General features: G+C 33.0%; 1 protein-coding gene across 1 annotated transcript in view; it reads right to left on the reverse strand.

Annotated features, from left to right (window-relative positions):
- LOC132697924 (protein Wnt-5b-like) overlaps positions 1-18,552 on the reverse strand; it is a 178,562-nt gene that overhangs the window by 126,343 nt on the left and 33,667 nt on the right. Inside the window, exon 2 of the mRNA XM_060663695.1 lies at positions 8,421-8,554. Within this exon, the coding sequence (XP_060519678.1) occupies positions 8,421-8,551 (131 nt within the window). The 5' untranslated portion in view covers positions 8,552-8,554. The remainder of the gene's footprint in view (positions 1-8,420; positions 8,555-18,552) is intronic.

Below are 18,552 nucleotides of genomic sequence, written 5' to 3' on the forward strand. Positions count from 1 at the left end.
ATTTTTCCAAAAAAATACCAGTTTTCACATTGTTGAGATTAGATATTAGCATTATTCGAAGATGGCGTCAAACATATACGAAACGGAATTTCAATTAGATGCTACAGGGTGTTCAAAATAAACAAATATATTTGGACCATTTTAAATCGAAAATTCTCTCTTAAATGACGCTAAATATCTTATAAAAAAGAAATGCAATTTCAGAACAATCTATAGTTTATTCAGATTAAACTCGTTAAAGAAATAAATAAAAATAAAAATGTTTTGTCTGAACGAATAAATATTCCGAATAATGTTAACAGACATTTTTTGCAGTTTCTGTGTCAAATATACAGGTCGATAAAAACTTGACTTTATTGTACAAACAAAATTTAAAAAATAATTTCATTTCATTGCCTAGTTCTTATGCAGTTGCTTCTACATTATCAGGTCAATTATCTCCGAAAACATTCGATTACTCCCAAACCTGTGCGGTAAAATCCCGGAAATGTTCGAAGTGGCTCGGATCCTTGGGAAACGCAACTGACGTGGTAAAGTGACGCTTCCCGCACGCTAGATACGTGTGTAATTAGGTATTTTACAAACGGGAGTAGAAAAAAGATATGAATTGTCAAATTACAAAACATTTAAAAAGCTTTAATATACTTTCAGAGCACCAGTCTGATTTAGGTCAGTTAAATCATGAGTTGCTTTTAGCCATTTTGTACCTTGTTGGATTCTCAGAGAGCGCGATAGGACACTTTAAAAGCTATATGGAAAATAAACTTCAATGTGTACAAACTAATAAGTCATATAGCCAAACGTCATTTTGCAGGGTAGCTATTTACACAAATTGAGTAGTGTTTTATTATAGTTATCAAACGATCTAAAATCATCGGATATGGTATTTGGCAAACATAGGAATAACATTGAAATTGCATTTAATGTCAAAATAGAGCAGAAACTATTAAATGCATAAAACAAACAAGAAATCTAGGATTACATTTTGACACATATCTCCGTTTTAAGTCACATATCAACAAATTTATAGAGAAAGCATCAGTGATCAAGTGATCAATTAAATCTGACTGACTGTTTGAATAAAATAGATAAAGACGGAATTCAGAGTTTACAAAAATATTCTCTACGATGTGTAAATGGTAGACGCAGAAGGATGCAAGTATCACATCAGTTAAGGGCAACTAAATGGTTTTGTTTTATAGTCATAGTAAAACCAAAAGATAGTAAATAAGTGTAAATACAGAAATTTGAATTTAAGATTTCAGATTCCTCCTCTTCACTATATATTACTTTATAGAAGGTCGTTTTCTTATAACCGATATATGCTATACAACAGTGTTTCTAAAACAATTAAATCTTTGCTAACAATACCTCCTGGATGTTGGGTAATGCGGTGAATTATGTCCTATTTTACAGACGGAAGTACAAAAAAAATATAAACATATATTTCACTTAAATAATACTTGTGAGATTTCAAAGAACATATTTATTTGAATCAGACTAACATTTGTTCACTGCCCGTACATTAAATATGTGGTAAATATTTATTTGAATAAATATTGATTCGATACAAACAATTTCAGTGTAAGTAACTGAAATACATTTTTCCAAAATATCAAATATATATTTGCGTGGCGATTAACAAATAAATATTTTATGCATTTTGTGCTGCAATATAACCAGAAGGCGTATAAAATAATCTGCACTGTTGTCAATTGTCCTTAATTCCAACTTATCTCTCAATTTATTCACTCATTTATTGAGCAACTATACCGGTACCGTACGTAGGCGACCAGGCGTTTTAAACATTTGGCGCGGTTCAAATCCTTTTCGGCGATATGCAAATCGCGTTTTGTTGACAACCAATTTCCTCCATAAGTCAAACTAACAAATTTCCTAATTGTTTTGCTGGCGAGAAGCGACTTATTAAAAATAAACATTCGAAAGGTTTCGTGTTTGCCCAAGAAGTGTGTCAAACAATTTTCTGTGTGTCGTTGGTCGATACTAAATGCACGAGTGTTTACATTTTTACGTGCCGCTTCCCACTCGCGCTATAGCACGACGAATGGGCATCCCACTGTTATTTTTCTATACAAAATGCTTTCGGAGACCGGAAAATACGGTTTGGCCGTTTCTAATTTATTTTATCGAAAACGCTTGGTGGCGAGTATGATTGGTCGTCGCTATTAACAGCGGGAACGTAAAATGTTGCCGTTAAATATCTTGGAGAGCACTCGGTGAGTTTTCTTTCGACGGTTAGTTTTGGTTAGTTAGTTAGTTGGTTGGTTAGATAGGGTGGAGTAACTCTAGCGGGTGTCACTGTAATTACAAACGATTAAATAAATTTGACAATCAAGGTTTCATATTTCAATGGTACGGTACCTTAGTGTAGTACCACTTTTTGCTATTTGGCGAGGGTTTCTTAATATTCAAAATTCTTGTTTATTAGGTTCATATCGATTTTGCGATTTTAACACACGTTCTTTTGTAGACTCGGTTTCTTTAGTTTTTTGCCAAACCATAAACATTTTACTCTGCTACGGTTGTGTGAGTGACCCCTTGTTCGCTTGGTTTTCTCTTAGATGATACCGGTTTACTGAGAGATACTAATGCAAAAACAGAGTATTAGTTGCGCATTAGAGGGAGTCGTACCGTTACCATCGGTCACACTATGAGACTGGGGACCACATTTGCCTTTGTTGTTTCGGTATTTCTCATCGGGTCTTAACGGGGCATAGTAAACATTATTAACCTATTCTTCCTCGATTTTCTGGGACTGGCAGTCCGGTCGCCACCATATATAGCGTTCAGGTAGTTCGATTTCGTTTACTGGTGGCGTACCATCGACTAGGTTGGCAAGAGTGGCGTTTTCCCTCTAATTTTTGGGGCCCGTTTAGCCTTTTTAATAAAACTGGTTGTCTGACTGTCCGACATTTTGTTACGCTCGCTGGTGAAGCTTGGGTTTGTGGCTGGTTTTCTTTTGTGTGCCCGATTTCTTTTTTTGACCCGGTAGTGCTACCCCAATAAGAAGAGGATATGTAAATGGGCCACTAATTTGTGATTTCCCATACTTTTGGATCTATTTGGAGTTTGGAATGGGAACCTTCCTCAACGAGGGATTTTGAAAAAGAATTGTCATTGCCCCACATTTCCAGAAAACCATCGCTAACCTACCACGGGGTTTGTTCATTCATCGGAATACCAGAGAGCTTAGCTATCGAGTAGCCGGCTTTCCTGACGGACATTGCTGGGTTATCTGGGACCGCCCACGTGCGGTTGAGTCACCATTCCATCTTGTGACTTGGTTACCGGGATAATAACAGACAGCTGGTAACTTTCGGAAGAGCTTGAGGTTTGGATAGCTTCGGTTCTCTTCAAGAACATATATTTTTAAATTAAAGATATAATTCATTGATTTATAATTTATTGCCTTACATTCTCTTGCACCGCCAAAACTTGAAGGTGAGATTTGACACACTCACACCTACCACCAGGTAGAGATTTATATACTTTTTTGCTCCATTTACACTTTTTTTTTCTTTATTAATTTGTTTGTTTGTTAGTGAGCTAACCTGTGTATTATCTTACCTAAGTAATAAATTTCAAATTTAATTAATTAATGCTTTTCTTTTTCACGACCCTGAAATTGAAAGGTAAGAAATATAAATGTTTATTTATTTCTTAAGGAATAATTATTCACTATCTTGATCAAAAAGAAAGATGATCAGTGCGTCAGCCAAGTGACACGGTTCGCATCTGAAACTAAGAAAAAAATAACCTGAGTACCTATAGATTATTATTATTTTAAAATATTACTCCACCCCAAAACTATGTTAAATAAGAAAACATCTGGCTCGCAAGTGGTTGCTTATTTTGTTGTACATACAAAAAAAATTTTATGGGCTAGCTTAAAAAAATAAGAGTCTTACAGGAGATGTCATAAATAAAGTAAGGCTACATTTGGACATATGAAACAATTAAATAGGACTTCCGGTTCTTATTTATCTTTTTCTACATCTTTTATAGTTTTGGAGATAACGGCCTTCACAAATGTCCAGATGTTATGTTTCTTCAATAAATTTAAATTAAAAAAAAACATATTTTAACCAAAAAGTAGAGAAAGTATTTTTCATACAACTGAATTTGATTTGATAAAAGTGAAAAAAAGAACTTTGTAGTGATTTTCCGCAAACACTTCCAATGAAAACTCCCCCTAAAAGCCATTTTTATTAATCTATGCTTAATTTGGAATCATTTTTTTAATAAACCGTTTTTATGTATCTCCAATAGTTTTTGAGATATTTTAATTTAAAAGTCAAATTAAATTCAAATATATACAAAAATACATGTAAGTATGCGAGGGCGGTGTTAAAAGTTTCCGATCCGACCAAGAAAAACGATGTTTTTAATTTTTTTTTGCTTTATTTTTCCACATAATCTCCATCAACACCGCTACATCTCTCATAACGGTGTTCTAATTTGATTATACCAGTTTTAAACGTAGATTCGTCGAGCTCCTCAAAATACTGATTCACAGCTTCGAAAATTTCTTCGTTGCTCTTAAATCTCTTACCGCCACGCTATTTTTGTGGTTAGGAAACAGGTAATACTGGCTGTGGGCTAAATCTGGAGAGTAGGGAGGTTGCGGCATCAATTCAAACTTCAATTCGTGCGTTATCGTGATGAAACAAAATGTTTTTCTTCACCAAATAAGGTTGTTTAAACGTTGTAATAACTCTGGGGAGTATTGACTAGTGATAGTCTTACTCTTAACAAAGTAATCAGTGTATATAATTCCTCTAGCATCCCAAAAACAGTAGCCATAACCTTGCTTGCCGACAAAATTGTTTTAGCCTTTTGCAACCCATCATTTTGACCGTTTCTTACTTTCAGGAGTGTAGTTGTTGTTGGTAGAAATATTTTTTCGAATCAAGAGTTTTTGGTCGAGCGTTAGCAAACACGACACCTACCACGCACACAGCTATTCCATGCTCAAATGGTTGAGCAAAATATTTCGTACACATTCAATTGACATCCTACAGGTCTCAGCAATCTCATGCACTTTCACTCTACAGTCTTCAAGCACTACTTGATGGATTTTCTCAATCATTTTTGATGTTGTCAAATTTAGAAACCCACTGCTTAAGAGAAGTATTTGATGACAGCACATTTTTTCAATTTTTCCATTTTCACGAAAACGACAAAAGCGTCTTGTGCAATGTGGTCTCAAATGTGAAATAACGTAGCGATTAGGCTGAAACTCTACATGCAGGCTCGGTAGGAATGGTACTATAGGATGCTGCTCCAAAAGTAGACCTAGAGGTGCCACTTGTTCGAAAGCTTTTTACCCCCACCATGTAGTGAGAGTAACAAGAAAGAAGATAAAACCATTTCCAGTTACACTTATGTAGGTATTAAACAATTTTAGGTTTTCATCTAGATAACTGGGTAATATCCTGGAATTATGAGCGGATACGCCATCTTGTTGAAAGTAAACATATCAAACGGTAAATTGGAGATACATAAAAACTCTTTATTATAAAAACTATTCTAAATTGAACACAGAATAATATTAATGGGACTTTTAGGCGTTTTCCATTGGAAGCTGTTACTACAAAGTTCAATTTTCAGTGTACTTTTTTTTTGCTTTTACCATTTTTTTAATACTCTATCTGACCATTGCTTTACTAAAATAACTAGTGAAAAAAAAGAACCTTTCCGACTGGAATTTAAAAGTAAAATAAAAAAATGGAAAACAAAAGAAGTGCTATTCAATTGTTTGATATGCCAAAACGTAACTATACTTTTATTTATATAATATCTCTAAATTTCAATTTGATTCATTATTATCGCTTGGGTAGCAATTTTATTGACACTTGGTATATTCAAAACAATGTGTTACCTTTCTGTGCAATGGTACATTTCACATAAAAACTGTGAAAGAACATTTATTAATGATAAGAATATTGGTAATTATTTTACTTGGAAGAAGGGCTTAATAGGGGCTTAAGTCTGTGGTAACTGGATCCCACGCACTCCATTTTGTAATAATCCAAAATATCGATGCTCAAAGTTTGTAGCTAAAATTTTTAAATAGCCATGCACATACAATCGAGTATAAGAGACGAAGGAAGAATCTTAACATTTCTGAGACCAAGAAGATACAATCTCAAATGTGGAACATGGTTTTCGTTCTGTTCGCTCCACTGAAACAGGGACAAATTTTTCGATATATCTGGCTCATTTAACTCCTTAAACTGGAACATAATGGCAAAGAAGCTAGAATGAGGGCCTCTTAATGAATGGATCTTATCATATATGACTCAAAGAAAAATAAATGCAATAATGTAAAAAGTAAATGAAACTTTTTGTCCCTGGAAGCAATGCGAAAAGCTTGGTGGATGGTGTCTCTCTTATCATTACACAGTTTAATGAAATTTGTAAACAAAACCATTTGATTGTAAACGTGGAGAAGACAGTTGTGGTTTACTGACCAGTATATCAAACCTTTTTTACCAGACTTATCGTTAAGTTCTGCTGGGTTGCCATTAGATATAAATCAGACCAGGAGGTTTCTTGGTTCTTATAATGACTTGAAGTGACTTGAGGAGGAGGTGAGGTGGGGTCAGCAGTAAGCTAAACAACATTATGCGATATTAACGATTTGCTTTTTGCTACGCGTCAGCGTACTCTTCTGTTTCATAAAACATTGTAAAATGGGGACAAGCTAATGATTCTGAAAGGAAGTTTGTACAGCAAAAGAGGCTATTTAAGTTGATTTTTAAACTCCTATAAATATTAACAGTACCAAGCATATCCTTATTTAAAATACTCTTGATCACACAAAAGAATAAAGATTCACATAAGAAACACACTGACCATATTATTATAATTTGCTTCCTCCAAGGATAAAAAATATATCAACAAATCAATATGACAAACACGTCTAGAGGCTCCTATCAGTTAATGCTTTCTGCAGCATGAACGAATTTGAAATGTATTTGAGAGCATTTAAATTATCTATGTTTTCTTTTCAAAATGAATGTGTTTCTTTTTAATGCCAAAGTGTTGGTCGTTATACATTTCCTTGTAATACTCGTCTTATACATTTTATAAAGTTAACATGTACATGGTTTTAGGATATACATGACTTGTAATTTGTTATTTATTTGTACTGGGCTTTGTGAATAAATATCTTATATCTTGTATCTCTACGAAATAAATAAAAAAGATATGTAATTCATGTCAATGCTGAGACTGAAAAATAGTAGAATAATAATAATAATGTTGGAATTTGTATTTTTGGATTATTTGTTGTACTTAAAGAACGGCTTAAGATACAATTTCGGTGGTTTTTCAAAAAAATAAAGCATTTTTTCCATTGTCGTATTTGGAATATTTTTTGTAATTTCCTTTTCATACAAAATGGTTTACGATTAGATCCAGATGCCGCAAACCACTGGACTGACCTGGATGCTCCATTTGCATAGGGTTACTGGACGCAGAAGCAAATGAAATAAATAAATAAATGTTTAGCAGTTTTTAAATACGTTTTCTCCTTAAACTGTTCATTTTTTTTTTGGTTTCCGTATAACCGAGTTACCTTCTCCCTTTATCATTATCAATTACAATATCAGCTCCACCAACTTGATAAGGAAGTTGGATTATGGTATAGGCTATAAAGACATAATTACACCACGTTTTCACACCAAAATTTTCATTCTTGTGATATTTTATTGCTATAAACTGTATTTTAATTTAAATCGTAAATCCATTTTTCAATCGTTAGATATTGTTTAGTTAAGAAGTTACGTTTTGTTTAAATGGTAGGGTAAATAAAAACTTATAGGATGGTTAGGAGAAAATCATACACAATATCCACAAAAACTAAATGTTTTGGAAGGGATTTCCAGTAACAAAACTATTGGACCTTAGTTTTTCCACCAAATCTTATATGATTTATAATTTCTTCAAAATGACTTAATTTGCAATTCCTAATAAGGTAAATTAATGAAAATATCCAGAAAAAAGTAATTTTCAGAATTTCAGTTAAATGCGCCATATTAACTTTACTGACAGAAATATAATTGTAACAATTTGAGAATCTCACTGGCACCTGCTTAAAAAAAGGTGTTTCATAAAAAAAAGGACCATATTTTTTATTTACTGCGCAAAAAAAAGTTATGATGGACGTGTGCGACCATTTTCCTTCAAAGTACAATACCTGATTTTTAAATGAAATTGATCTATATTTTAGTCGTTCACTATATAACTTTTATTGGAATAATTTTTGAATTTTGAGTATTCTAAAACATCAATTTAAGATTTTTTCAAAAATCCAAAATTAGTTAGTGAGGAAGTAGTAGAAAAATGTTGTCGCCCTGTGTGATGAATTAAAAAAATAATTTATATATACTCACATCCATGTGCCGTTTATCTGCGGTCTTCGAGCCGACTCTGTTGAATTTATGTTGAAAACAGTCAGAATGATGTACCAGACGATCGCCATAATCGGCCCGCACTTTCTCCTGATCTGCTCCATAAACAACATTTTCTGAAAGAACAATAAACAAGAAAAAATGTAAATGAGAAACACCAAAATTTCACGACGAATTCGTATAAGCAAGTATAGTTCCACCAGCCCGCAATTAGAAGGAAGATTATAAAATAATCATAACCTCTTTTCCAGTGTAGGTCAATAAACAAACGGCTGGATGCTCATACTGATTAAAAATTTATCTTAATAAATATTTTTTAAATTGTATCGACAGGCTCTGTTCTAGGCCTGCAAACCCTCACCAAAACTATTTACAAATCTTCTGGATTCCTCCTGCGTCTTAGATGACTAATTCCCATATTGGTGAAACATAAAGACGTGAGTCGCGGTTAAGACTATTTGATCGTTTAGAAACTACTGTGGATTTTCTAAGAATTTCCAGATTTTTTTTTTTTGGAAAAGAATTGAGTACAGGCAAGAATGATTGTATTCGACAACTGCTGATGAGTTTATTTGTGGTAGGCTAAAGTCATGTTCTTTTAGCCTAATTGATATTTTTCGTCCTGTTTTTCCAATGTAAAAGCTTCTGGTATATCAAACAGAATTTATTCTTTAACGGATCGAAGATGTTGAGAGATTTTTGGATAAGTAGTAAATGTGGTTTTAATATATATATATATATATATATATATATATATATATATATATATATATATATATATATATATATATATATATATATATATATATATATATATATATATATATATATATATATATATATATATATATATATATATATGTTTAGCTTTTGGTTCTTCGGTTATAGGTCTTTGTATTAAAAGCGAGTAACGTCGACGCGAGCAAACCTCGCGTATCGGTATTATTATTATTATTTTTTTTAAACTCTTATATATATTTTAACTGTTTCGTTAAATTTGTGTGTATTATGTGTGTGAGTGCCGTATACAAATCATTTTTTGTTGGACTTTTATCTTTTATCAAGGGCACTATGACAAAACCAAACGCTTTTAAAGTATAAACTTCCATATGATGCTACCTCTTCAATTTTAAGATTTGTGTTTGTCTCTTTTTGACTGTACCCCTTTCTGAAGAAGGTCATAGAAGACCGAAACGTCAATATATGGACAAAAAATTTTAATCGCTTTTAATACAAAGACCTATAACCCAAGAACCAAAAGCTAAACATAAATATAGAGAAGGTCTAAGAAAAAACAAAATATAAAGAATATATATATATATATATATATATATATATATATATATATATATATATATATATATATATATATATATATATATATATATATATATATATATATATATATACATATACATATATATATATATATATATATATATATATATATATATATATATATATATATATATATATATATATATATATTTATTTATTATATAAGGAAGGACCGCAGTGGTAAGTGTGGGGATGCTTTCGGTCTCATTTTCTTTGAAAGGCCGTGGTGGCATGTATTTTGTGGTAGAACGCTAAATATATTTAAAGCGGAAATTACTAAAGAGGGTTCATTGACTCAGGTTTAGGTAGTTTTATAGCCTTGTAAACAAGATTGCTTTCGAAAAATCGTCGCTGGGCGGGGCAAGTTCGTAGCGCTTAGCGAGAAGCAGCTTTTTATTTCAAAAAGAAGGCGTTTCGCGGTTTCTTGTGCTAGAGGAACGCATTGTTTTTCTATCGTGCTACTGCGGACCGCTATGAAACTTTCGCGAAATCGATGTAAATATATTGTTCATACACCCTGTATATAGCGTCTTCCTAGTATCGCAAAAGTTCAAAGTCATTACAAACTTTGATAGATATAAAAAAATACGTAAGTAATAACAATTTCCAATGATATTATTCGAAGAATCTCGCGCACCCTGTATGATAGACGAAACCTGAAACTATCTCGATACAGTTTACGACAGTGTTTAAACCAAATTATACCATGTTTTGTAGTTTTCCATTTACGACTAACACTTGTATAAACGAAAACGGAAATTTTCAGGGTTTTTTAGAATTTTTACCCATAATCAACACACCCTGTACATATTTGAAAACTCTGGAAAAGAACAATTTTCTAGCTTTTTAGGTTTTTGTCTATAATTGGAAAACCCTGTATATAAATCAAAAAATGCCTGAAATAAATGTTATGGCACTATAATTTCCGCTATTGCTGGTAAAATAACTTTGCCGATCGGATGACTAGTTTTGGAAAAAAAAATATTTTTTTTTTGGTAAAATTTGATTGCCACCAATTTCTACTTTTTAAATGTGGGTGAGGACTTTTACTTTTGCTAAATTTGAAGTTCGATATCTGCAAATTTAGTACACTTAACGCATTTCTCATATTGCACGGAATATCGCAAACACCCTGTACAATAGGTAAAAATCTTAAATACAAAAGTTTTAGCTGACTCATTTTTCAGTTTTTTTGCACGGCGCACTCTGTACATTCTTAAAAAATTATCAAGAATAAAAGTTTATGGAGCCAAGTCTTGTGCGTCTTCTCGTTCAAGAATTTTTTTAGTTACTTTAACGGTTTTTATTAATGATTTTTTCTTAGACCCTTGCAAACGCGATTTTTTATTTTTTTTTTAAATTCTTCCCGACCCCTCAGCCCCCCAATTTCAACAAGTTCCGTTAGGGAACCAAACGCTATTTGCCTGCCAACTTATCGTGTTTCATAGCAACGTCCAAAAAACACTCGAAAATCGAAAAAAAATTATGGGTGCCGAAGCTTGAATGCAGCCATTTTTACACGTCCTATGCACCCCGTGGGCGGTTAAAAAGAAGCAAAATTTGAAAAACCATCGAACAGAGAACGTAGGACGGAGAACCGACAGATGAAAACAAAATTTTTTTTCGACCCTGATCATTTCTGTACCAAAGGCGGTTCTCTAGGACCTACCGTTTCCGAGATCTCGAGTGTAGTGAGGAGCGCGTATAGTTTCGAAAAGAATCGATTTCATCGATTTTTTTAAAGTAACAAGAGAGTTGATAACCGATGGTTTATTAAGTATCGGTCTGCGTGCGTAGGTATTCTGTAAACAGAACGACTCAATGTTAGGACTGATTTTCTATTAATAAGAGTATTTAAGAATGGGAGATTATTATCAGTTCATTGGTAAAAAATATATTAGGGTGTATAGCGTTTAAATAGCTACAAAAATGTCTAGTGTTTCCACAATTTTGGTTTTGAGATGGAAGATGTCCTGATATTTGTTTATAAATTTGACCGTTACAAGAAACATATGTTCCAGGCAAGCATCGAAGCAGCCGCGAATCCAGATAAATCTGTAAACACATAATCTTATCCGCCAATCACGTTTTTATCTTTCACCAACATTGGAATCAGTTATCCGAAACAATACATTTAGTGTAGAGTTATCTACTTCTCACCGAGAAATTCTTGGTCCTCTCATCTTCATTTTATATGCAAAGGACTCAACAAATATACTAAAAGACTGTAAAGTTTTTTTATGCTGGGATGACTTGACAACTGTGATATTAGGTAAATCAATTGAAAAGTTAAATTTCAAGTTAACAAATATAACTCATTGTCAACCATGTAGAAACATCGGTAATAGAATTTATTGGGCAAATAAAAATAATAATAATAATAATCTAACCTTTAACGGAATAACAATGAAAATATCTGACAGTCGGGATCTTGGGTACCTTTTTGGGCGAGAGATTGTGTTGGAGGGATCAAATTGATCATGAAGAACATCTTCTAAGAAACAAAGTTCTTATGAACCTATATTATGCAAATGCATACTCGGGAATCGTTTGCAACGTTAAGTCATGGGACGAAACAACTGAAGTTGATCGAATATTTATTATTCGAAAAATAAGAATTCGATTTTAACCTATTATCAGTGCAATTACGCAAAAGACACTTTTGGGTCAAAAAAGCTCTTAACGTTATACGGGCTTCATTAGAAACCATTTATCTATACCCACAATCACAATTAATTTTTTTTTTTAATTCCATAGTCACACACAATACAAGTAAAAAAAGTCATCTGCAAACTCCTAAATTTAATGACTTATTTTCTAAAAAATATACTCTTCAAGCCTGGCATTTAATATTATGCCTCCTAGGGAATATAAATATCCAAACCAAAAACAATTTAATAAAAATCTACAAGAATTATAGCCTACATAAACTTACCAACATTCTGGCAAAAAATGATTTATCACCTTTTTCTATGGTAAAATTAATTTCTAAGTGTTGTGTTGTTTGCAATCATCAACCCGACTCAGGGTGTTGGTAAATGGGTCTACGGGTCTACAATTTTTGACATGCAATCTATATAAAACAGCCTTTTATTTTAATTGGCCCTTCCACAGTAAAAAGACAAAAATAACAACTTGCATCTTCGATAAAATCGATAGAAAACTTGCCAGTAATAGAAATGATAATTATTAGAAAATAAGCGGCGTAACTGAGATGTACCGTCGGAGGAATTGGACCAAAAACTATAAAGTAACGCTCCATCGGTACAAGGTTGACAGACGAGAATGGTTTCTATTTACGCAGTTTTGTATGACCGCTCTTGCGGAAACCAATATTTCTTTTTATCGTGTTGTTATTAAATATTATCTGGCTAAGTTATAAAATACGGTTAACGAATGAATATCAATAAAATCGATACACTTGCAAAGAGTGACACTGTAGCTGCTTTGGTTAATGAAGAATGTATGGTGTGTTTCAAAGTATAGCGTCTTGACGCCTCAGTAAATCAAACAATCAATAATTTATTCACAGGTAAGGGACAAGATAAAGGCGAGTCAGGTAGATGTCAACAATATCGATAAAGGATTTGCTAAGAGTGAATTATGGAATAAAAAAAAAGTAGTGAATTTCATTCTTACCGTCTGGACAGTAGTGAACAAGATATAATAAGAAAGAAGATAAATTCCTTTTATCAAAACCAGGTCAGAAAATAATTCTCTTACTTTAAGCCTGAGTGAAATTTAACTAAAAATCTAGTTAGTTTAAATTTAACCGATATGAGCAGTTTTGTGTATGAATGATTACTTCTTCTTGACGAAGTAGATAGATCGAGAGCGTAACTGGCTTGAGAATTTTATATGCTACTCACATTTCTACCCACTCGGGTATTTTCTGTTGTCTTAGGACACGTAAAATAGAATATGAGCAAAAATACTTCCAGTTTTGATTACAACTTTTTATCTTTACGGCTCATTTTGACACTATGACCGAACAGCAAAATATAGTAAATAACATATATAATAAAATCCAAACTTTTAACTCCATCTTCCTAAATCTTTGTGAGATAAGGAAAGAGGGAGAGGGTTAGTAAGCCGAACGCTCCTTGGTTGAACGAAGTCCTAAAAAAAATATGAAAGGACGAGATGCAGCTTTATTTACAAGAATACAAAATTTTGAGAAATCGATCACAGCACTACAACGTTTTGAAAAAGGCTCGTATAGAAAACAATCTTAGCACGCGTAACACTAAAGTTCTATATATAATGTACGAAGAAATACTAGGCTATTATAAAAATAACAAATAAATAAAATAATAATTCAATTTCACCATACAGCGCTTACCCATGTCTTTGCCCATAACTGCGATAATTCAAGGTCACAGTGCTTCTAAATTACTCAAAAGCATTTGACACTATATCCACATATCCACTATACTTCAGCTGACGATTTCAAAAAAATAAGTTTAATAATTTGTTCTTGAAATTCTCTATGGTAACTTTCGCAACAAGATACGATTCTGTCGCTTTTGCTCTTCTTAAATAATACATCAAAAAATGTTAATTCTGTCAATCTGTAAATTGCAGGTATATGCGAATGATACGCAAGTTTACATCAGCTACAACCCATCCTAATAAATAACTGCAGCAACTCAGCTAAATTCTGACCTAGAAGGGATGATTAAAACCATCTCACTTTTTGGTACAAAACAAAATCTGAGCAAAATAAAAAGAACCATTGATATAAAAATTATTAATATACCAATAATCCAACAAACTTGTGTAATAAACTTGTAATTACATCTGGTGAAAATTGTTTTTTTTTTTTGTAAATTTTAGCTCGAAATAATTATAGCCTCTATTGTTCATTTTTATAAATTTCTTGGATTTTTTGGATTTTTTTCTAGTATTATTTGTTTCTTTCCTTTTTAAATTATGCGTCTGTCTATTTTATAAACCCACATAGAGGCCATTACAACAAAATTCGATTTTGAATAAAAACTTATATAGGTAATTATTGAGAATTTCTATATATTTAGTATCATGGTATTTGCAATTAGTACTAATATGATTTTATGAAATCCAAGTAACCTTAAAAACCATCTCTGATGCTCTCTCTGTCCTACAGTAGCGACTGGTTAGGTGTTTTAAAAAGGTTATTTACATAACTGACGTCAAAAGCCACGACAATATAACAGACAAACCATAATATAGCCCCTTTCTACCCGTAGGGTGTAAGGGTGACATTTCTGTATACAATTTAGCTATCGATAAAAAGTTTCCAGTCCTTTCTATTTAGTGCCAAGTTTTTAGCTTCTACCCATGTTCGTCCCCTCTTTTTCAAAATCTTTCTCAATGTGCTGTCCCAAGTTTCTCTGGGTCTTCCGCTTTTCTGTTTTCCCTGCATTTTACTCTGCCAAACTCTTATAACACGTACAATGATGCCCAATCTCTGTAAATGGCCCCACCAACCAAGTTGTTTTTTTCAATGAATTGTTCCATGTATTCCACCTTTAACTCTTCTCTTATAAGTGCATTTCTAATTTTGTCCCTTCTGGTTATTCCTTTCACTCTCCTCAAGTATTTCATCTCTGCTGCCCCAATTTTGCTCTTGTCCATATCTGACAATATCCAGATTCGGAGCCATATGTAAGGATTGGTCTGTCAATTGTTTTGTAAACTTTCATTTTAGTTTCCTTAGAAATTTCCTTTTTATTTATGAGACCCTTACTCCATGCAGAGTATACCTTATTTGCCTTTTCTATTCTATTATTTAATTCTGTGTCCTGTCCTCCTGTTTCTTCGAACATAATTCCCAAGTACTGGAAGCTACTAACTTGTTCTATTAGTGTCCCACGTATTCTCACCTCTAATTTCTCTTTTTCGTTTGACACTGCCATAACTTTGGTTTCATTTATGTTCATTTTTATTCCGTTTTTTGTTAGTATCTGATCCCAATTATTTAGATTTTCCTCCAGATCCTTCGAGGTCCCTGCTATGATCGTTATATCATCGGCGAAGACACATTCCGATAAGTTGATACGCTCTAGTTGTCGGTATCCAACGTAAAGGTTTTTTGATCGCTGTTCTGCCATTCTACTTAGATCGTCCATATAAGTTATGAATAATAAAGGGCTCAAACTACTCCCCTATCTCACTCCTTCTTGTGTTATAAATGCCTCATGATATCATGTTCTTACTTATTATGCAATTTCTTGTTTCGTTGTATAAACATTTGATAACTCTTAATAGTTTATTGTCAACGTTTCTGGCTTGTAGGCTTTTCCAGATGTTTATTCGCGGTACTTTATCAAACGCTTTTTCCATATCTAAGAATGCCACGTATAGTGCTTTCGATCTTGCCAATTTTCTCGAAATTATTTGTTTTAAAGTGAACACGTGATCTTGGGTACGTGTGCCTTTCAGGAACCCACATTGCGTTTCTGTTACGGTTGGTTCTACTTTTGATCGTAGTCTCTTTTCAACTACTTTCTCGAACAGTTTCAATGGTGTACATAGCAGTGATATTCCTCTATAATTGTTGCAGTTCTTGTTATCTCCTTTTTTGTGCAGTGGTAGTATTAAACTCATTTTCTAATCATCCGGTATTTTTTCTTCTACCCAATATTAAAAATTTAATCTTCTTAAAAGCTCTGTCCTCGGATGGTTGCTCTTCCAGTTACAGTCTTTTTCTTTAAATAACCTACTCAATGATAAATTGTAAAAGTTAAATAAACAACATAACATTTTAAAATTGTGTTTATTCCTTTGTTTTTATGACATATCCAATAATACATATTTCTCTCTGTGTCTAACGTACACAGTTACAAAGAGAAAACAATAGCAGAACCGATTGGAACGATAAACGAATAGATTTAATGATAACTAGTAATCCGATAATAAAATAATAAAATAAACTCGTGAGTCAAATGCCCTTTACCGCACATGTTGCACAAGATACTATTACCAGCGAGTTTTTGAGACCGATGGTCGACTGAGAAGATTAATTCTTGAAGTCTTTAAAAACACTGCAACTGATATGTTAACAAATTTTTCAAAGAAACTTCCACAGGCTACTGTAATACTTTTTACAAAACTTTTGGATTTCTCCCGTGTCGGCTTTTGCTGAGTCGAACTTGCTGACGTTTCGCCAATCTTCCTGTTGGCTTCTTCACAGCTTGCCTGAAACTGCCTCGCATTTTACTCTGTACCTGCTTATATATTGTTTGAGGGGTGCGGAGCTAAATGGGGGGCATAAACACCGTCTCGGATGACTGATTCCCATATTGTTAATTCTTTTTAAACACTTGTTTTTTTTTTAATTTATGGTGTCAGCTCCTCCTACACCAAACCATTGAAAATTTACCAAAAACGTAATAAAGAATAATATTAACACATAATTTTTTCACGTACCATCTTATTAAGTAAGAAAAAATAAAAAGAAAATCGGCAAATTTGTTTTTTTTTAGTTTAAAAAGAAGATACTTTAAGATTAAGAAAAAATACGGTGGTTTACTTTTTTTGACAAATAACAAAAAATATTAAGATCTAACTTTTCTAAAAATAACCATATGATGTGTATACGTTTAACAATTTCTTTATAACTCTTTTGCCAATTTCCAAGGAACCTATCTGAAATAATGACTTCAGCGAAATCATTAGCATCGCATCTGGGTGGCCACCTCTTGCCAGTCGCACTTTACAACAACTACAAACAATATAATCTCGTCAAAATGACTGACTAGAAAAAATTACAACGCCACTACTTTAGGTCTGTAATTCAACGCTCATTATGAACATCAATTACGATCCTTTGACGGCGATTATGTTTGTTGATGGTCTGAATATTGTGGGAAAATATTTTTTTTCCTCGAATAGAACCAGAAGCCGTAATTTGACAGCCGTCGTCATTATTTGGTTTTTATGCTATCGAGTTTAATCCGAAACACTTTCGTAAAAATAAACGCGACTAATTTAATACAAAGTACCAAGAAAACTAAATAATTTTTGTTATACTGTTATCCGGGATATTTTAGAACGATAATATTAAAACCAGTTTTCAAAAAGTGTGTTAAAACAATATTCTTCTGATACGCATCATATATCAACAGTCTCACTGTTCCAGCCCACGATCTCTTTTTCTTTTTCTTTCTTGGATACCATTCACAATACGTCTCGTACTGTGGTATACCGCGTTTTAGTCATCTCGGACGTTCATTTTACGGCTCCACCTTCCCGAGATGTCGTTTTCGACAAACAACCGGCAAATCTGTCCGAGTCTTTGATCCATAGCTCGACATCGCAAGTGACTAACAAAATTGGATAATGTTAGTATTTGGTATGATATAATTGTAATGAACAATAGGTTGGTAATTACTAATTACAAACAAAAGACGGAATCGAAATAATTAATAAGACTGACAGCATACTCCGAGTTCACCAACCCCCACAAATCTACTTATAGCAAACTGGGAAAACATCTTTTTACAAAACTTCTTAATTCCTCCTGCGTCGGTTTTCGTTGAGTCAAACTTGCTAACGTTTCGTCAATCATCCTGTTGGCTTCTTCAGAGCTTGACTGAAACTCGATAGCGTTTTACTCTCAAATTCTACTTAAAACCGCAAAAATCCTTTAAAAAAATAAAAACCTCCTAAACCTAATATTGCAAAGCCTGAACGCATTGCCCTAAAATCCCTAAAATATAATCCCGACATCGTAATCTTAAAAGCAGATAAAGGAACTGCTACGGTGGTCATGGGCACAAATGAATATTAGGAA

The sequence above is a fragment of the Cylas formicarius genome, unplaced genomic scaffold, assembly GCF_029955315.1.
Source record: "Cylas formicarius isolate icCylForm1 unplaced genomic scaffold, icCylForm1.1 PGA_scaffold_10__41_contigs__length_53128322, whole genome shotgun sequence".
NCBI lineage: Eukaryota > Metazoa > Arthropoda > Insecta > Coleoptera > Brentidae > Cylas > Cylas formicarius.